Source organism: Sander lucioperca, chromosome 5 (genome assembly GCF_008315115.2).
Source record: "Sander lucioperca isolate FBNREF2018 chromosome 5, SLUC_FBN_1.2, whole genome shotgun sequence".
NCBI classification, from domain to species: domain Eukaryota; kingdom Metazoa; phylum Chordata; class Actinopteri; order Perciformes; family Percidae; genus Sander; species Sander lucioperca.
In genome coordinates this window covers 21,151,534-21,173,515 of record NC_050177.1, presented here as the reverse complement: position 1 = coordinate 21,173,515, position 21,982 = coordinate 21,151,534, and the positions used below count along the sequence as shown (strand labels likewise).

At 42.9% G+C, this 21,982-nt stretch overlaps 1 protein-coding gene across 1 annotated transcript in view; it reads right to left on the bottom strand.

Annotated features, from left to right (window-relative positions):
• LOC116048366 (protocadherin-16-like) overlaps positions 1-18,614 on the bottom strand; it is a 93,893-nt gene extending 75,279 nt beyond the window's left edge. The window contains exons 1-2 of the mRNA XM_031297452.2: positions 18,229-18,614; positions 10,537-12,357 (exon numbers count right to left, since the gene is read on the bottom strand). Coding sequence (XP_031153312.2) covers positions 10,537-12,336 — 1,800 coding nt within the window. The 5' untranslated portion in view covers positions 12,337-12,357; positions 18,229-18,614. The remainder of the gene's footprint in view (positions 1-10,536; positions 12,358-18,228) is intronic.
• Positions 18,615-21,982: the final 3,368 nt, after the last annotated feature.

Here is a 21,982-nt window from a genome sequence, read left to right as displayed (position 1 = left end):
CTGAAAATGAGCATAATATGGCTGCTTTAATAAGGTTAACTTGGGCTATGTTTACATGGAAACGATCTGAAGAGAAAACGCAAAAGTGGCGTTGCGTTCTCACTTTTTATTCCGTGTTTAGATGAGCATTCTGGGGGGCGAATCTGCGTGCATATGGTGATGCAAAAGTGTGTGCAATTCGATGTAGTGTGCACACCAGGCGGCTAGGTGGTAGTGTGAAGCACTGCCACATAACACCACCAAGTCCGCGCGCCTGCGTAGAACCTTCCTTCTACTTGTCTCCCTCTCCTCCTCCTCTCTCCCTCTCCTCTCCCTTGTAGCAAGAAGCGAACAACAAAAGCTGACAATTTTGTCTGGACAGACGAGGAGGTGGAGTTATTGCTCCAAACAATGCACACACAGACACACACACAGACACACACGTGGCACACACACACACGGCACACACACGCGGCACACACACACAGACAATCGGCACACACACACACACACACACATGCGGCACACACATACACACACACACTCGCACAGTGCGTTTTTACCCTTTAGACGGGAACGCGACGGTGGAGCGTTTTTTAAGATTTCCACTTTGGAGGGTGGGTTCACTTTTTTGCGTTTTTAAGCCCCGAAAACGCCGTTGCCGTCTAAACGAAAGGCACATCTGATAAAATATTTCCACTTCAATTTTACGTTTTCACCCGCGAGCGTATTCGTGTAAACAGGGCCTTGGTTGTAAAAACAACGGCAGATGGATCGAGGAGATGATACAGCATTCTGTAGCACATGACAGAAATGCAACTGGGATTTGATGCTTTTGTAGTTGCATCAGAGTTCTGATATAATATTATGCATAATTTCCAGAGATGCTCTACAAAGACACAGCCAGGTTTGAGTGGAGACGGCTTCTGGAACCAGATGTCTGGATGCCTTAGGCCTGGCGATGATGAATTGGCTTGTTGAAAGCATCAACAACTTGTTTCTCCATTATCCCAGCTACTACACTGACCGGCTCCTTGTCTGCATCGATTTGAGTGGTGAGTTGACTTTGCCGAGGCTGCTGTAGACAATACGTACTTTTTCTGGGCACTTAACCATGAAGTATTTTTTCATACATCCTATGAGGGTGATCAGCTTTGCCTGAAAGAGAGCCTCTGTATGGTGTGCACAGTAAGCCAGTAAAAAACACAAAAATGTAAGGTCATACTTTTCACTTCATATTCCAAGGTGCTGCAACTCAATATGGTTCTGCTGGATCAGATCAGATTGGCTGCATGTCCAGCCTTCAACATATGCTGGAATGGAAAGGTGGTGCAGAGCATTGATGTGCATAATTTTCAGCCTGGTCGCACAGAATTCCGTGAAATGATCACAAATTGTTAACAGCGCATTACGTGGTGGTGGCACGGAATGTGTGAAAAATCCGTGTGGCCACCACGGAAAACAATGCCAATGTAAAGTCAATGACAAGATGACGTAGCATTAGGAGCGACTACGGTAGCGAGTACTATGTAAGGCCGAAATTCCGCGTAAGGAGGTTGGTCGGGGTGGTGGATGGGTCAAACAACACAGGACTTTTACCCAGGAGACCGGGGTTCGTGTCCCGCATGTCAAGGTTCCTAAAGTCGCTTTCTTCTTTTCCGTCCCGTTCTTCTCGCGTGTCACGGAATCATAAGCCCACCCACCCACGACCTTTTCCTGAACCCAACCGTCCCGTTCGTCCCGCGTGTCACGGAACCGTAAGCCCACCCATGACTTTTTCCTTATTAAGGGGCCGTGTTTATTTAACGGAATTCTTCCGTGGGCCCGTCACAGAATTTTCGGCGATCCGTGTTCATTTCACGGAATTCTGTGAGATCAGGTTGTCATTTTAGTTTGGCCATGGGCATCCAAAACCATATAGGCTTCATAAATTCCCCTGCTCCTAAGTCTGCTGTTTTGCTGCTTTGGATCTCACGAGACGCATTTGTGAAGCAATCTGGGAGGAACCCAGGGCACTGATTAGAGAATTTCTTCCACCCTAAAACCCCGTCTACACCAAGACACGCATATACACACACCCCAGTCCCTGGCTTTGTGTTAGTTTTCTGATACCACATCACACATCTTGAGTCCTGCACTCCTGCATACCAGCGCTGCCTAATTACAGCAGAGAGTCCCACTGCTCCCCATGCTTCCTCTGGGCTCCTCACAGCACCAGGCTATACACAACAACCTAAACAAAGATTTGGCCTTTCAACATGCTGGTTAAAAGAAGCAGCACATCACTCTCAACATAAACTCTGCAGCACCCGATCAAATTAGCCTTATTGATGAGGTACGCACCCTGTAGTAATTAGTTCCCCCGCTAAATCTGTAAATCACCTCCCTCTTAGCACTCAGAGGAAGGCAGCAGTAAGCCAAGCAGTTGTCTCCTTATTACAACTAATCTACAGGGTGAATGCTTTACCTTAGAATAGATAAGGCATAACAGATGTCCTCCCTTATAACAAGAGGAGCGTTTCTGGGAGATGCGGCGAAGGCTTCAAGATATGCAACCAGCAGTGTGAGGGTGGACCACCATGGAGCATCAGTACACACAGACTGGGAGTCTGGTTGGAGCAGGCCAGGGTGCCTCTCTGTCTGAAGCCAAGACAGACAACGTTGGGTAACCGCAGTGTAAAAGTGGAGCATCTCTTCCCACAACTCTCCTCCTCCGTGTGGTTTGTCGCTCGCTCCCTCTTGCTATCTTTTTCTCTGACTTACAAAGATTGTAAAAAGGACTCACTCTAGAATAGAGCCAGATACGAGTACCAGAAAATGCATTTTTGCTTGATAAATGACTACCATAAATAATGAATTGCTGTTGATACATTTTCTGTTGATCAGCTAATGCATTAATCAGCTGGGTATTGTTTTAAAGGTCCTATGATATGCTGCTTTTTGGATGCTTTTATATAGGCCTCAGTGGTCCCCTAATACTGTATCTGAAGTTTATTTTATATAGGCCTCAGTGGTCCCCTAATACTGTATCTGAAGTCTCTTTCCCGAAATTCAGCCTTGGTGCAGAATTCCAGCCACTAGAGCCAGTCCCACAATGAGCTTTCCTTAGGATGTGCCATTTCAGTGTCTGTAGCTTTAAATGCTATTGAGGAGGAGAGGGGGGGGGGGGGGGGGCAAGGTGGAGGGTGGGGGTGTGGCCTTGACCAACTGCCATGCTTCGCTCATTTGCAAGCCATGATGTCTCTCTCTCATGGGCGGGCCAAATTCTCTGGGCGGGCAAAGCAGAGAAAGGGGAGGTAACCTTTCCCCTTATGACATCATAAAGGGAAGATTCCAGATTGGCCCATCTGAGCTTTTCATTTTCTCAAAGGCAGAGCAGGATACCCAGGGCTCGGTTTACACCTATCACCATTTCTAGCCACTGGGGGACCATAGGCAGGCTGGGGGAACTCATATTAATGTTAAAAAACCTCATGAAGTGACATTTTCATGCCATGGGACCTTTAATGCATTGCTCGAAAATACAATATCTAAATATCAATACCGATAATACCTTTCTTTGAGGACTATAACTATGTTTATAAAGAAAAACACTTTTTTTACGTCTCACATCAAAAATGTACCAACTTGGCTAAATGTGGCCTTAATACAACTTTGGCTGAATAAAATGCTGGCAAAATATTTGTTCAAATTTAAAAACTGATGAGTAAATAAGTAGGGGGGGATTTTTAAAAGTGTGTGTGGGGGGTGCTTCTTTTTGTTCAATACCCAGCCCCAAGCACTAATATGGTCCACACAGGAGCTGAGAGCTTTCATAGCATCATTACAGTTAACAAGCAGAACATCCTGCTCCAGCAGTGTCAGTGTAGGTCCCACATTTTCCTGACCACACAGAGAGATACACTTGGCTTTGGAATCTTTACATCTGGCCTTGTTTGTATTTTGCATGTTTCCCCCTGTTTTACCACCTCTTTCCTGAAACACTACCCCCCCCCCCCCATCAACCGTTTCTCACACGGGGAGCTGAGGTATTGACTGATCCCTATGCTCAGCCACCTTCACAGGCCTAATAAGACCTGGTCGTAAACCAAAATTGATCTAATTGAGAGCAGAAATAGAAGGATCTGACCACACGCTCTGTAACTGAAAGCTCCACTCTTTCCATGGGCTTGTTGGGCTCAGTAACATTCTTCTCAATCGTTATTTCAACTGGCAGCCAGTGCAGCAGCATGGCTAGAGCAAAGGGGGGGGCTGAGGTTGCTGGCACACTTAAGCGATGCATTCTTTGTAACAGTCAAGTTCTGGATATAGAGACAATTTGCTCAGTGGTTAAGATATTTTAGGCCTGTGTATATATATATAGTGGATACTTTTCTAGGAAGAGGCAGTTTTGTCATGAATGTAAAATACAACATGCTGGCGACTGACTCTCCACCATTACAATACCTGCACTTCATCATCACAATGAGTTTGTGACCTAGTTTCCTGGTTACTGATTTTTGTTACCTGGCAAGCTGTCACTCAGCATCTGGGTTCCAGTCTGGTGGCTTCTGATGGACAGCAGGGGACTGGATGGATGATTTAGCACAGATTTGCTTTGGAACGGAATGAATATCATGAGCAGATGATGCTTTCCAATGCCCAGCTTGGTCAGCGGTGCCAACTGCCTCGCACATGGGATGGGGGGACCACGGGCAGTGAGAACAGAAGGCCTGGCAGCCCTCATCACAGCGAGCCTCCCGTTCTACTCCCCCATTACCATACCATTCAGTCGTCTCAAAGGAGGAGGGAGGCAGAGTGTATAATTGTCTCTATTTGCAAAGGTCAAGCAAAATTGCTCCTCTTGCGCCTGAACGCAACACTGTGACAACATGACTGTGAAAGCACACACACCTGCAGCCTGACTTCAGCCTGTTGGTAATTTACACCCATTTCTTTGTTGCATCATCAAATTGGATAAGCCTGGGCCTGGTCTGACCGGGACCCACAAGGCAGTGTGTTTGCGTCACTCCAGGGAGGCCTGAGTGTCTCCAGACAGGCAGATGTGCTGCTCTCACCTGCTCCGATCCACATGTCACCACTCCGGAGGGAAACAGGGGGAAGTGAAGATGTGTAATTGGATCACAGAGGGGACACAGCAGTGTGGGAAAGGGAAGTGGAAAGTGATAAGAAGTCTAGACGGACAAGGAGAAAGAGTAGAGAGAGACAAACAAAGACAAAGAGACAGGAAAAGTGAAGGAGATCCCACCCCTCAGAGTCAGAGGAGGGCTCAACAGCTGGATCCAGCTGCTGAGTCGGAGCTCTGTCACAGCTGCCAGAGGCTGACTGTCCCTCTGGAGACTCTCGGCTGTTTTCTCTCTCTCTCTCTCTCTCTCTCTCTCTCTCTCTCCTCTCACTTCATTCACACCCTTTCATAGAAGCTTAGCAGCAGTGCTGAGAGTTCTGCCTCACCTGCAGCAGACAGACTGTAGAAATTAAATGTCTTGTCCCTTGAGAAAGCCATATAAACCCATCTTCCTTCCTTGCCAGATGTGGGCAGGAAACCCCTCCAGTAGACATTTATCTCACACTCTGTGAGGCTACATCACAGTCTGCATTGACCCTTTACAGTCAGCCTTAGGTCTTTTAAACACTGCTTGCTTTACCACTCAGCAACCACATAACGGTCAGCTACCAACAAAGAATTCTGATGTCATGTTTTTCAAAATATCACAGGCTGGCTCTTGCACCTGTATGACACAGCAACAATGTTATATATTTCAAAAGCTTGAGCAGGTACAAAAATAGGAATTATCTGTCTAAAACATAAGGTTTTTGGTTAATAATGAAAAGAAAACCCATTATCCAAAGCAAACTGCTATCAGACATACTAACAATTCAATTAGCCAGTCTACAGCAGGCTACATTTTGATAAATGATACACCTTTTAAGTCATTTCTAAAACAAAATGACAAACGTTCTCTGGTTCCAGCTTTTGAAACGTGCTTTTCTCTATTCTGTATCATTCCAATGTAATATCTTTGGGTTTTGGACAACAAAGCAATTTAAGAAGCCACCTTGGGCTTTAGAAAATTGTGATGTACTTACAGAATTCTACGAACATTTTCCATACAAGAACGAAAGCTCTAAAAGGAACACAGTTTTTGCACTACAGTGGTCCTTCTATTCTGTTTCACAGTTTGGTGTTCAAACACGCACAGCTTCAGTTTTTCACTAATGAAGAGTATTTCCTCCCAGCTTCTGTATTCAACCATATAACATTTAAGGTTTTACCACAACCTTCTCCTCTTCCTGTGCTGGTGGAAAGAGAGAAGCGGTAGATGTGCTGATGGACGTCTGAGCACAATAAAATGCGCTCAGCTGTCTCAAGCACAGCAACTTTGACCTGAACACCCACACTCCATCCAGATGTACATCAGTGTTTATGTTCGCTTCAGTGCCCCTGCTAGGCCCAGGAGTAAGTGTTCAAGGAAGTATTACATTTGCGAACACATTAAGTAGCACATCCAGTTTCCTGCAATTTTACCATTCCCTCAAAATACTGTTATACCGCAGAGCCACAGCAACGCTTGGTAGTTAGCAAGAGGAAAAAGAAACAGAGGGGACCAAAAGCGGAATCAGCTGGCCTCAAGCTCAACCAATCTAATGGGGAGACAGGCCAGAAACCGACAAGTGAACATTTCGTTTGACACATACCATCCCCAGAAAAATGTCTGGTGAGAATTGATGACATGCTTTGTATATCAAAATACCACTGTGAAACTGGCAATTTCACTCATCACCATAGTCAGTCTCATTTGGGTACTCTGGGAAAGCTTTACTTGAGAAGTTAGCAAAGTGCATTACAGAGAAAAGGAGGCTTTCAGTCACCAAATTATTGCATTTTATATGGTGGTTTTGCAGAACTTTAGTATAGGTGAAAGCAAAGTGTAGCTATTTTCATTTTTGGATATGAAGGCATGAGTCTGTTCTACAGGGAATGTAAAGTAGGTGTCCTTGAACACACAGAAAAATAAAAGGCATAGACTGTAAAAAGCAAGATGTACTTCAGCAATGCAGGGCAGGCTTTCCAAAGTCCACTGAGGAAGCTTGAACAAAAGCAACTCCTGAATTTAAACAGTAAAGACCAGTTCTTTATCGAAACTGTACTGCAGAGATCATTATGATAGATTGGGGAATTTATTACACCGCACACTGCATTTTTTCGTCAGGTAATACAGCTCCAGGAAACGTCAAGTCTAAGTATTGGAATCAGTGTTATTAGCACCTGCCTGGTGGTCACTAGTAGGTGGTCACTATAGTACAAAAAGAGTGTGGAAACTGAGGGACTAGCGTGAAAGAAATACATTCTTGTAATCTTTCATACTTTCTCTCCATGGCAATTATGAGTATTCTTTTTTCCCCATAGACTGGTTGCTTTTATCCTGGCAGGAATGGAGAAGTGATTCTGAGTGCCACTTCACTAAGGTATCTCTTTCAACTAAGCTGCCTTTAAAGAATTCAGTGAAATAATGAATGTTTGAGTGGCACTGTAGGTTACACCGCTTAAAAAAGCCTCTGCATCTGTAGTTATCTAAACTAAAAAACTAGCAGGCTTAGTATTGTTGCACACCAGAAATCCTAGCCAAAGCATAACAATCCTATACAATATCGCCAATGTTTTTTCAAGGGAAGTGATGTGTTTAGTCAAAAAGTTGCCAAGACATCACTGAGACAGGAAGCAATTTGGGCGGCAAAGGAACTGATAGATGCAAAAGTTTGTTTTTACAGCTTCGAGAAAGAAAATTGGCAAAAAAAATTTTTGCTCCTTCACTCGCAGCAATCACTGTTCGTCTCATGTTGCTAAGGGGGCTGCAACGATGACAAGCGGCCTATTCTGTCATGAACGTGGGGGAGGCCGGCCTATCCTAACACCCAGCTAATGAGAAATGAAGTGAGATCAGATAAGAATATGGAGAGGGACAGACCAACAGACAGACGAGGAAGCCCCCCTGCTCATGTCACCTTCCGCCACTCATGCCAGCGCTTGTCAGGGCTCATTTCCCCCTCAGCTGCCCAGAGACCCCCTCTCGCCTTTCTACTGGAGCCAGAACGACCCCCCGAAACAGACAGAGGGACAATTCTTTGCAGAGACACACTCCAAACCAACCAAAAACCACAATCATATGAGGTGTAAATTATTCCCCAATATGAGATTCTGACAGAACCAACTGGAAAGCTTCATTACTTCATAAGTGAAATAACACATAGGAGGGTGACTAGCAAATAACTACCGAAGCCAAGACACCCAGGCTTTGCTTTACTGAATTTGGAGTTATTAAGGCTGGTTGATGTGCCTCATTATGCCAAATGACATCTTCTATTACTCTTCTTCTTCCATGTCAGGAATCAAAAGCATCTATGCTCAATGACCTAATTAATGACCATGGAGTAATGGTTTTCCCTTTCCTATTATTCTGAGAAGATTTCAACCATTTGTAATAAAGCATACATTGGCAGAGTACAGTGGAACATTACAGTATACCTCTTATGTGAATGCATGCTTGCAATCCACAGTGTAAAACGAAGATATAAAATGGTGCAAGAGAACATAATTTGCGATATAAATGGATCAAATAGATGTAGGCAAAGAGTATAGTAAGCTATTTTGGTATTGTGGTTCTTTTATGGCATCAGATCTGTGGTGTAACCGTTATATTTGGCTTCTATATCATCCAGAAAACTTGTAAAATTGGACACAGTTTGAAAACTAATAATGGTAAAAAGAATTAGTAATGACTCATGAAACACATTCCACACTGCAGCATTTTGTTTTTCATGTCCTATTTGGTTTCCTCTCTTAAAGAGGACCTATTTTCTTTGCAGTGGGTCTTGCATATTGAATTACAAGACTGATTGCTGTTAATAGGCTTAAGTCCTTATTTTTAGTTATCCTTCCCCCCCACACATTCAATTTTAAAGTCATCCATGAACCAAATGATGTATAGCAGAAAGTGACAAAGTATCACAGGCACACGACTGTGGAGCCAGACTTCATTAGAATAATCATGAACTGCTGTGCTGGGGACCTGCGGAGGAAAAAAACCAAGCCACTTCAAACGTTTGAAGTAATGATCACAATACCCTTATTGTAATGTCTTTTTGGATAGAATTGTGTGTGGAAAAAGGGGAGATTGGGAATTTCATCTGCCGAGAGAAAAGGCAGTCATCAGATTTCTTGCTGAGATGTTTGGATGTAGAGCTGGCGCCCTGAGTAAGAGCAGTTTGTTCTCACATGATGCGCCAAACACACGGCTGCAGCATCCAGGCCTGAGAGCAGTGGCTTTAAAGAAATACTTCATACTTGGACCATGTGAGGCCAATGATCAAACTTGTCATACTCTGAGAGTTGTTTGAGAGCAGGTAGTAATGCTTTTGGAGGCAGTGCCTCCAAAGAAAGACAAAACTCTAACCTCTAGTTTGAAAACAACAAACAATGATGGTTTTTTAGATATTTTCATAGAACATGAACTTCAACCCACATTGGAAAGAGTGATCGTAGAGCTTTTCAGTTCTCCAAAACATACTTTTTTTTAATTATTCTTTGGGTCGGTTTCCAAATTCCATAATCAATTTCAGTACTTTCCCCTTTCTCCTTATCCTTGCGGTCCCTGTGATTTATAATTAAGGGACCTCCCACAAGAAACCCTCATAGCTTCTATTTCTGCATTCAAGCCAGGAGTCGCGGTAAGGCCTGCGTCTCCCTTCACTCCTCCCTCTCCCAAGGCCAAACCCTGGGCCAAGAGCCCGTCTGCTAGGCCCTCTGTCTGGACTGCACTCCTTGATCCATGCAATACTACTGCAGGCACTGAAAAAGAATTTGTATGAAAGTCTATACTTGGAGAAAAAAGAGAAAAAGGCTTTCTGACTTGAGGAATCACTTGAATGATTTAAATAACTGATGAGCTGTTTTTGTAAGTGCTGTCTTTTGAATAAGTACTTAAGAAAACTATATGTTTAATGACACAGGACTACAGTCACTGTGCAGTAATTTGTCTGAACTTTAATTCATCTTGTCGTCTATAGCCATTTTTTCTCACGCTCAACTAGCCTAATTAAGGTGCCTTTTGAGAGTGAAGTGACATCTATTTCTTTGGATAAAGCCCTGAATTTGTCTCTGCCTGTGAATATGTGAAAACCCCCTTTGTGCCTGTGCTGACAGAGGACTTTATCCTGGCTGTGTTACCCTGGAAACCTTTTGAGAGGTGAAGGGAAGGACAGCCAAAAAGGAGATCATCTTGGCCTAAAATTGCAGGTAAATCCTCACTAAGGCAGTCCAATTTAAACAGCTTTACCATTAAAAAAATAACTCTTCATAGAGGAATGAAAAGAATCAGCAAAGTCTGACAAATTCCTCTATTTATCTAATACATTTCCATTTGTGATGCTCTTCACAATTGCCCCCAATTTGAGTCCAGGCTCTTGACTGAGCTCAGGGCTAAGTGTGGGAGTGTGTTTACAAAAATCAATCAATTCACAAACTTGTAATGAAATAAATCTGCAAGGAAAATGTCCTACCTCAAGAATGCAGGTCCCTGGATCTGTGTTCTCCTTGATGGACACATTGTAGAAGTTTCTCTCAAAAACCGGCTCATTGTCATTTATATCCTGAAGCACAATGTCTACCACAGCAGTGGAGGACAGGGGTGGTTTACCTCCATCTGTGGCCACCACAGTTATACTGGGATTGGGGTTCTTTTCATAATCCAACTGGGAGAGAGTGGTGATAATCCCTGTAACAGACTCTATACTGAACCAGTCGGAGTAAGCACCTTTGTCTTGCAGGATGCTGTAGTTAATGTCCCCATTGGGTCCCTGGTCTTTGTCTCTAGCTGTGACCTGTAACACAAAGCTCCCCGGAAATACCACTTCAGGGATCACCTGCCTGTACACTGGCCGATCAAACAGAGGAGGGTTGTCATTGATGTCAATCACCTGGATGACGAAGGAGGACTCGGCCCTTAGAGGAGGAGTGCCTGAGTCTGTTGCCATCACCCTCAGCTCGTATGCATCTCTCTCCTCCCGATCCAGAATTTGGTCCACACAGATCAGATAGATGATGCTATCCTTAGTGGTTAGGGCAAACTTTCCATCTCCTCCCTCTAGTGACACATTGACGTTGGCGTACTCGCCGTAGTCAGGGTCAGTAACTGAGATCCTGGCTACATACTGGCCTGGCTGTGCACCCTCTGAGACTCTGGGAGATCCATCCTCACTGAGAAAGATGATGGTCATAGTGGGCTGGTTGTCATTGTAGTCTCTGACGTGGATGGTGACAAAGGCATTGGTCACCTCTGGTTGGGTTGCGTTGTCTTGCGCCTGGACCACCAGCTCGTGAACTCTCCTCATCTCAAAGTCCAGCGGCTTGTTGAGCGTGATGATGCCGGTGCGAGAGTCAATGACAAAGTAGCGGTCCGGGTCGCTCTGTCTCCTGTTGATTTCATACAGCACCATCCCGTTGTCTCCTTCATCAGCGTCTGTGGCAAACACCTGCAGGATGTTGCTTCCCGGCTGAAGGTTCTCAGATATTATGGCATGGTAGCGGCTCTGGTTGAAAACGGGAGCGTTGTCATTAATGTCTTGTACAGTAATATCTAATGTCATCTGATCAGTCCTTTTGGGGGAGCCACCATCAAAGGCCTCCAGAGATAAAGTATAGGTGGATCTTTTCTCCCTGTCTAGAATGGCATTGACTACCAAGTCCAGATAGAGAAACTCGTTGCTTCCCCTCCTGGTCTCCAAGGTGAATGCCTGGCCAACATTTCCATCCTTGATAAGGTAACCCTGCGTTGTAAGCTGGCCTTTATCAGCATCAACAGCTGGCTCAAGAGGAAACCTGGTGCCGATGGCCGTCTGCTCGGGGATTTTAAATGTGGCCCGTTTTCTCGGGAACATTGGGGGGTGGTCATTTATGTCGTTCACTTTGATGGTCACCTCCACGGTCACACCGGTCATGGTGACTGCAATGAAGTTGTATCTATCCCTCAGTTCCCTGTCCAGAACTTTGGCGGTTTTAATAATGCCTGTGCTCTCATCTATGTCCAAATCACTACCCACGCCTGTGCCCTCATGGTCGGAGATGAAGTACAGGGATGCTGTGATGCCAGGAGGAAGTCCCGCACTGATGTCACCGACAATTGTGCCTGCTGGCTGTTCCTCGTCTAGCTGTAGCTCAAGGGTCCCCAGGACCGCGGGTGAATGGACTGTTACAAGCTCCAAGGCCACATACACCATTAGCACTATCCTTCTGTTCCACCAGCCCTCACGGCGCGAAGGGTCCATTACAGACTTCCCAAAACCATTGGCAGCTGTCTTCATTTTGGCTCCTTTTTTTTAAACCTGGGGACATACAAAGAGGAAAAGCTGAGCAATGTCAAAACCTGACAACAGCAGAAACTAAGAAAAGGTGTATTATTTCTGTGTCGAAATACAGAGTAAGTTAGTTTAAGAAAAATAGGTATACGCCTTAAACACTTTCCCATATGTTTTATTGGCTCTGTTCCCAACCACAGTACATACAATACACCCTGCACATAATATTTTCCTACACTTCTTTATTCACCTAATAAGTCAACACCTTGTTCCTCCTACATACCAGAAGGCTCTCCTTTGCTAAAGAAACATCAAAGCCACAGGCCACAGCATACTACCTCAGACAGGGAGTCTTTGGCTGTGGCTATTCAACTCTAATTCAACTCTAATTAAAACGATGCAGGAATCATTACCCAGTGTTCACCATAGCGCTACCCTCTCGTGTAAGTCCTGGATTTAATATTTATGTGTGCTGCTACCGCATTTAGCTCTCATTGAGAGCAGCTTTGAAACGCTGATCCAAGAGCCATTTAAAATATATAACTCTCCCCAAGCAAACATATCTATTTTTCAATTCTTCTGAGAATCAAATTCAATAATCAAGTGTTAAGGGGGTGACATATTTAAATATTGACATTTAAAAGTAGCAAGGGTGTTAGAATTCCTTGCATAAACAATAGGCTCACACACTGGCAATGGACCCACACCACTGCATAGGATTTGCAATGGAGACTGAGAGACACTTTGGAAATTATTCAACAAGACTGTCACCATCTGCAAAATAATCCAAAACCACCAAGGGTCTGGCACACAGAAAATAATTGTGTCTTTTTCATTAAATAAAGAGAGTAGCTTCCAATTGTCTGTGGTTCTGTGTAAACTGTAATTCATAACTACTTTGAATTGTTTAAGAAGGAAATCTAGCTTTTTGTGGAAATACAGAAGCACATTACACTGTATTAAATTTTGAGGAATTACAGTAAGTGTCTAAATAAAGCTCTTCGAGGCTCCCCCCAGTGGTTTAACTGATACCTGCACGGAAACATTCACAAAACATCTGTGTATCCGTGTGTTTGTGTGTGTGTGTGTGTGTGTGTGTGTGTGTGTGTGTGTGTGTGTGTGTGTGTGTGTGTGTGTGTGTGTGTGTCAAAAATGCCTCCCATGTGTGCATGAACGCAGCATGGCGATCTGTCTCAGCCATAGTGGTGACAGTGTGTTTGAGTGACAGAGCAGTACAGCAGAGTTGAAGGGCTCCATGCAGTCTACCTCTCTCCCTTTTTCTGGCTCTGCAGCATTGTAATTGAGGGCTGCTGGAAGTTGGCCATAAGCACACAAGATCCTGGGGCTAATTTCAGTCTGCCGTGATTTGGAGCCCACAACACTGAAAAGGCTAACTTTAACGTCATACATTGGTCTGAATTCAACTTAGCGTGAGTAGTCAGAAACCTCGGAGCTTTACTTGTTTTGAAATATTACATGAAAATCATCAGTCAATCAGTGCAACATATTTTCTGTGTTACTAGTTCAAGACTAACAGTTTAGAAATAAAAATGAACTCTGGATCAATTTGCAACATTCATTTGTGATTCACATTACTTTCACAAAGATTATAATAATTGCAAATGGCAAGGCCTTAAAGGCAAGCACTGCAAATTAACCATTACATACCATACTTTGGGTTGCTTTGTGAGTGCTGTTCTTGGCCAAAACATAAGCACATCCAAGACAGCCTGAACATCTTGACAGCACTTGAATTGTAAAGTCTCAGTATTGATTTACTTTACTGCAACACTGGGGATGCACTTTCACAAAGCTTTCTCCAAAAGCACAAAGGATAGCTTTTCAAGGCCAGAATCTTTGTCCAAATGCCACAACTGAAATAATGCACTCTCTGGTTGAGCTACAGTGGAGGACCTCTGTAGAGCAGAGCAGCCTAATGGATATAGCAGACACAGTCGGGTAGGCTAATTGCACAATACCAGGTTAAGAAGGACATACGGTTTTAAAAGATTCAGCATGAGGTTAAAGACATTTCTGCACTTTAAAACTAAGACGTGCACCAAATATATAACAAATACTGTACTGTCACCCACCCACCCAGGCCTCCATCACTGAGAGTTTTCTGTGTCAAGGTTAGTGGCCAGTTAGCAATCAGGATATAAAGGTAACAACCTATTCGTGTGTAGGGCTTCAGGGAAAGTAATCTGGAAAAAAAAACATTGCTGCTGATGGTTGAAAGCTGTTGCATTTAGTAAGCCAATCCCATTGTGGCTTGGATTCAGATGTTTTCATTGCATCATTGTCCTAGATCATGGTGTGTCCCTCCTGCTGCTAGTTAAAGAGATTTGTTAAGAGAATGCAACTGCTGGAGTATTAACTCCCCAGTCTCTTAAATATGTTATTTGCACATCGCAAAAGCTTCATTGAGGTTATTTTTTCTAAAACCGTCACGTGAAACATGGCATGCACATCTCATTGTTAGCAATAACTATAGCATTGACCCACTTTCTTTTGAATCCTAAACCAAGTCAACCAACCAAATCCAAGGTCTCTGGGATTTACATGCAGAATGAAACCTCTGTTTGAATACAGTCAATATCATTCTAGGCACTTTAGCAGCATGACTGGAATCAGCATCAGAATCCCTGGCAGCAGTGAACGCTGGGCACGTCAGGCCTGCATTTCTACCTCTCCACTGTGGGCTAGATGATGTTTGGCAAAATGTGTCGATATTCATTTTTCATGAAAGCCGAAAATGAATTGGCTTGTTTATATTTTTCACTTTTCTGAGCAGTAGTATTTGTCTTCCTTTCACTACAAGATCAAGACAAGCAGGCCTTTGGTTTGGCAAAACATACAATAGACAATACATCTGAGCAAACATGGCTGCCTCCCTCTATGAGCCAATACCTACATTACACAGAAGGATGCCAAACCTCTTTTATGAAATACAAATATGACATTTAATCATGTAGAGAAAAAGATACTGTTAAACATTATAATTAATACAGTGGATTTGCCACAGATCAAACTAGCCAAGTCATATCATTTCATGTGAGAAGACATATCTTGGGGATATTGAATAATCATCAAATACTTATCTTAATCTAATATCTTAAACTGCAATCATACATAATATTTGAGATAGTATCGTGTGAATAAAACGTGGTGCGTTCCTGATCAATACAGAATATCTGATTCAAAGGGATGCAACCAAAGCACTGATTAAAATCCATCACAATTCATCAAAAACAAACTCCAAGTGCAGTACTTCAGCCGCACTACTTTAATTAACACAACCAAACCATTTTCACCACCAATGGGCCAAGAGGGACACCAATAGTGACAGACTATGTAAAATGAGCTTCTAATTCCATGTCATGATTCCAGTTAACTCAGAGAAAACTTCTGAGGTTTGGAGAACATGCCAGGCAGCCTGCGGCTCAATGGAGCCATAATGGAAACCACAGACAGAACTGCAGATTGACTGGACGTGAGGATGACAGGCTTCACACAAAGCAAACTAAAAAGCCCTGAATGGTTGCCAGACTATTGGCTCTCACAAGTGCAGCGTTTCTGTGCCCTGCATTAGTCTTTGAAACGCTAGTCCCTCGGCATGTAAAAAGGCCAGGGAAAGCCATCACAAGCCCCAGATACACATGCACTTCCTGTCCATAACAAGCATGGTATTGGGAAAACACACCGGCTCCTTTTTCATGATGAGCTAAAGGTTTCTGAGAGTCCGTGACTAGAAGGATCATCTCTTTCCCACAGCAAGAGCAGCATGGGTTGCTTCAGCTGTTTGTGTAAGATGTTCCGGATAAAAAAAAAAAACACATACCTCATGTCTTTGAAGATGACACCATCTGATATTGTGTTGGGGGTGCTAGTGGTTGCATCATTAAAAACACATGTCCATCGGGTTACAGTAGCAGGGGTGCAAGGAGAGTTTGGACAACATTACTCAATCTAAGTTCAAAGTTCACCTCATACATGGACAGTCACATTACGATTTCTACACAGGTGGGATTTAAACATTTGAGGGTTTCCTGCTTTCAGCATTGATACAGATTATTTATTTTAGGTGACAGAGTCTGGTCACAAATGAAAAAACAAACTCCAGAGACGACAGCCTTCTGGCATGACACCCTGGTTGATGTGTACACTTGACTTATTTTTCTGATGACGACACTGCAAGGAGATGAGTCAAACCGCAGTGACTGCAGCTAGGCAATTTTCAGAAATGTAAGGCAGCAGCAAGAAACTCTCTGGGTGGTGTTGGTGTGGCCGTCCTGGAAGAAACATATCCTTTTTCATTCCCTTTTAGGAGTCTGGAACACTTGCTTCATCAACAGCATATGCAAGCTACAAATACAATACTAGTGAAATGATTACTTCATGCACTGCACCAAGGGTTTATGACATAATCCTTGGAATGTTAGAAAAGCTGTGGAGGTCCAAATTGTGGCAGTTTTATCCATCAGCATTGATTTTTTGTTTGATTTCTCTGGGAGTTGTATCTTATAACTCAACGCAGTCTTAAAAATGACACATTTGAATAAAGCTCGACAGGAGACACATCACTGATGGCAATAATCATAAACACTTTAGAATTGCCCCAAAACTAAGCATATGGATGGATAATTGGATAGATAGGGTGGATGGATGAAAAACACTGACAATTACATAAAAAAAAATGAAGTGGTGTTGATACTAGGGTCTGGTCAATTAGCCTCATGTCATTATGTGTACACTCCAAGTGTACTTGTCTTGCTATTATGTTTTATTTGTATATTTGTATTTTTGTATATTATGTTGATGTGTGCCTATATGTATATTGTTGTCTATATTGTACAGTATGTGTCTATATTACTCTTTGTCTATTGTTGAAGAGAGTTAACACCTACCAAAGTCAAATTCCTTGTGTATGTAAGTATACTTGGCCAATAAAACTGATTCTGATTCTGATTCTGATAAGTAGGCATAATTAGTAGACTGGCAGCATTTAAGAATTGGAGAGGTGGCACTGAAATCAAACGAAAGCAGGACTTTGCCGTGCTCCTTAAACTGATGCCTGGTGGGGAGTAAAACAAAAAAGAAAAGAAAAGAAAAAGGAGGAGCCTGCCCACTGCCCTGCACTCCTTTTTGTGTCTTAAGTCAAAAAAGGCAGCACAATTACGCAGCTGCACCATGGCAACCACACACTCACAACTGAAGTGCGCGGCGATGGAACCCAGGGGGAATTCATTTATTAATTACGGGAAAGGAACACCTATTCACGGTCAATGAACACAATCACTGTGCCAACGTGTGGGTAATGATTCGGTGTGTGTTCCACTGGAGGAACAGCTAGAGAGGCGGCGCGGCGGCAGCAGCACTCGGAGCGAGGACAATGAGATAACTCCATAGGTCGACCCGTCTGAGAAGAATGTCTCAGAGGACAAACACAGCGACCTGACGTGCACTTACAATATTTGGATGCTCAAAGTGTGCGCGCACGCTGCGCTTGTCTATGCGTTAGGCTACTTAGAAAAAAAGTCAGGGCAGATTCATACATGCACATTTCAAATCAACTTTGTAACAGAGTATTTTAAAGCTAAATAGGCGATGTCGCAACAATACTGGAACGGTATGACCGTTATAGCCTACCGCTACATAAGTCTGAGCATGAAAGAGATGGATCGCAAGAAGAAAAGTAGTCAACCTCGATTATGTCTTCTACATATCCTTCCACCAAAAAGTTATCTAGGCACTGCAGGCAGGGGGTCAGCGAGTGAGTTGTAAAGTGTGTTAAACATTAAACAAGTGGAAGAAAAAGTGGATGAACTGCACTGATGGACAACCTGGTCGCGCCAGGTCAGCAGATCTGTGACATGCTGGGATGTATATGTTACTCACATTCATCTGTTGCTCCGCTGGGTTTTAGAGAAGACAAGCCGAGTTTCAAGATATCCAGATTCTTCTCAGTATTCCCTTATGAAGTCCAAAATCAAAGTTACATCCATTTCAGGACTTGTATCCTTTGCCAGTGGTTGCAGAGATCCCCCCCCCCTCTTCGTTGTACGCAATTTCTTTCTTTGCAAAATTCCTATTTAGGCTAGTTCTTTCCGATTTCTTCCCACTGGAAAAAAAAAAAGAAAAGTCAAGTTGTCAAGTCAAACGTGTGCCTTGTAAAACTTTCCTGTCGTCCTCTTCTGGTAGATGTTATCAACTTCTCGGCATCCACAGTCTGTGTGTGTCTGTGTGTGTGTGTGTGTGTCTGGTGGCAGAGCCACTGCTGCAGCACGTTGACTGGAAGCAAACAGTGTGGGGCAGAGCGCTGGACGTCTGATTTATTCAACACGTGACGGAGTGCAACCTCCTGCTCCTCTCTGCTGTAGTGCTGCTGCTGCTGCTGCTGGGCTGCAGCAAGGAGCCACACCGGCTGAACACAGGCACGCCAGGTTATTGCTGAACTTTGGTGCCCCCATCCTATGCAAAAGGGAAGTGTAAATCAGAATCAGAATCAGAATCAGAATCAGAATCAGCTGTATTGGCCAGGTTTGCGTAAAACAAACAAGGAATTTGACTCCGGTTAATCTTTGCTATCAAAGTACAACACTCAGGGACGTAGCACCAAATTCTGGGCCCTGTAGAAAGGCATTCTCTATGGGCCCCTCCCCGCATCCACAGCTGTTCATTCTAGCATCTTTTTGCACTGGTACTCAGTCCCCTTCCCCCCCAGTCCGACCCCCCTGACAACACTCACTTAACACATAAAGAATAAAAACAGAAAGGACAGTAAGAAATATTAAAAAATATATATATACAGTATAACAATACATTATAATTTACTAATTTACAAGAAATATACAATAACAATTGAAGAGAGGGAAGGAATAGTGCAATATCAGTATAGTCTGAGAGAGATCACTAACAGAACTTGCAGTGCTCCACATGGTTTACGACAGTGACAGTGCTGCAACACAGGTTTAAATAATCTGGAATAGTGTGATAAAGTTTAGAGTCTAGAAATTGTGCAAAGGTTTGGATGAGTGTGATGTCGCAATATGGCAACACATGTCTGTGGGTTTAAACTGGGTGAAGTGGAGCTCTGACATGTAACGCATCACAGATTTGATCTGGCAAAGCAGTCACTATATGTACATTTTATGTTTTTAAAATATTAAGATTCTTTAGTCATTTGTGCATTACATAGGCTATCGGGGTTGTACAATATGTTAGTTTTGCAATTCATAGGCTATTTGGGTTGTGCATTATGTCAGTGCATTGTGTCATTTGGGCAATACGTAGGCTATTGGGGTTGGGCAATATGTTAGTTGTACAATATCTCATTGTGCAAGGGCTGTGCTACACTTATTGCAGCCGACAGGGTAGTTCAATTAAAAACTGCCACTGAAAGGAGGAGTTAATGTGCTTACTATATAGGTACCTGTCTGCATGTGGAGCTCAGCGCAAATTCTTTCAGGAAGACTTCTAATCACCACTCTCTTCATAAAACTATTCAGCAGTTTAAAGGCGTTCCCTTTTCAGTAAACCAACCAGAATTGGCCACGAAGTTCATAATCCAATCACAGCATGACATCCTGCTTTAAATGTCTTCTCCGTGCTGTCAGCTGTCTTTTCAGGCAAACATGCAACCCTCTTCCTCCCCTTCCACCTCTGGTCACCGTCTACCACGGCACCCTGAGTCCCCTTCCGGCAGACAGCTCCTTCGTTCAGTCTTCGGGTTCCTTCTCCACCATCACCAGTGTCTAGGCTACATCGGGGGGATATGTCTTGGCTTCTCTACCCCTTTAAAAATTATTTTATAACAATTGAGTCTAATACAGAGAGACTGTACATTTCATATTATGCATATGTACAATAAATCCTTGCATATCTGCAACAAAGTCTCTCCTGATTGAAATGTATATGAGAGTATGTTTTGTGTTGCATGAGAGTATGTGTTGAGAGATACTTATTTTCTGTATTTTGTGTTGTCTTTGTAAAGCTGTGGAACGGACAGAGTCCAAAACAAATTTCCCTACGGGAACAATAAAGTGTATCTTATCTTATCTTATCTATCTTCTCTGGCTGTAATATGATGATTACTTTAGCTGTAGCTCTCTTTGTATACTGCATAATGTTTGTCTATTTGTTTAATGGTTAAACAAAATCATTTTTCCTTTTGATAACTACAAGAGGATGTAGGTGAGGGTTGGTTGTTTCTGTTTAATGCCAATAGAAAGAACTTTAATATATATACATATATTACGATTCTTTAAGAATAAAGCAACAGACTCACTTTGACATGAATATGAGATTAAGGTGGATTTTAGGATCACAATTTGCCACTGTTAAGGTTAACATGCATTGGATGTTAGGGGCAAATCATAGTGTAAATCTTTAAAAATATATATTTATCATATTCAGTTGCTTATACTTTTCAGTTCCAAGGTGCCATAGTGAGGCTGGCCTTATTTCCACCTACATGCAATACCTTGACAAAACAACCTCAACAAAACCCCAGCATTGTAAGGAACCTAACTATGAAACAGACATCTTTTTACTTCAGATGTTGGAAGTGAAGAAACCTCCTGGGGGTATTTTTCATCTAAGTCTAGAGAAGAGACAGTGCCCCAAACTTTTGCTCACATCTCGTGACTCTTTAAAGAAGCACAGCCTACATCTCCAGTCAACTCCCAAGAGGAGCTCTGCTTTTATCTGTAATAGTGCTGGAGCCATAACCCTGCTTCACTTTATTGTCAATCACCGAAAGCTCTGAAAGCTATTAAAGCCGTGTCACTGTGCATTTATAAGTTATAAACAGAAGAACAACAGAGGGGCCGTGCTGTGTCAACAACCATATTTATTGTGGAGAAACAGTCGACTTAAGTGGGGCGCATCTTGCTTTCATTTATTGCTTGTTTTTTTGTAAGTTTATTGATCTTTGTTGTTATCATCATTTAGGAAACATATTTTAATAACTGATGCTTCCTTGGCGAAACAAAATAAAGTCAAATGAGTTATGATAAAATCACATTAGCCAAATGCAGTGACATTATTTAGTAGTCAGTGTGGATGTACTGACATAGCTGTATCGTTCTGTTTGTGCTAATTTAGAAAAATAAAACTTTTGAAAAAAAGTTTGGTCAGTGTCATTCCTACCACAGTTTAACATTTTTGCTGCCTGGACCTTTTTTCCTCTGAGCAAGCTCATGTCTCCCTACTCTCACTCTGCAAACTGCTTTATCACCAAGTGGAATGACTTCCAGCGCTGGCAGCTACTCATTATTACTGTGACAGCAGAGCAGAGGGAACTACTCACACAGACATGCACACACATACACGCCAATCCACACGTACATTCACATGGACACACACACACACAATCAAAAAGTTGGATGACATTAAATTTTTTGCAAAGTCAGAGTAGCCTACAGCTTTACCCTGTCTGTCACTCATTCTGGTGCAACAAGGAGGCAGACAACACAAATTAAAATGGCATTGTGCTTGGTTATGTTCTTTATGCATGCGATAGCTGAGATATGGAGTGATAAAACAGAAAGTTACAAGGAGGCAGACACGAATGAAAAAGGGATTGTGCTTGGTTATGTTTTTTTATGCATGAGATAACTTAGATATAAAGTGATAAAACAGAAAACAGAAA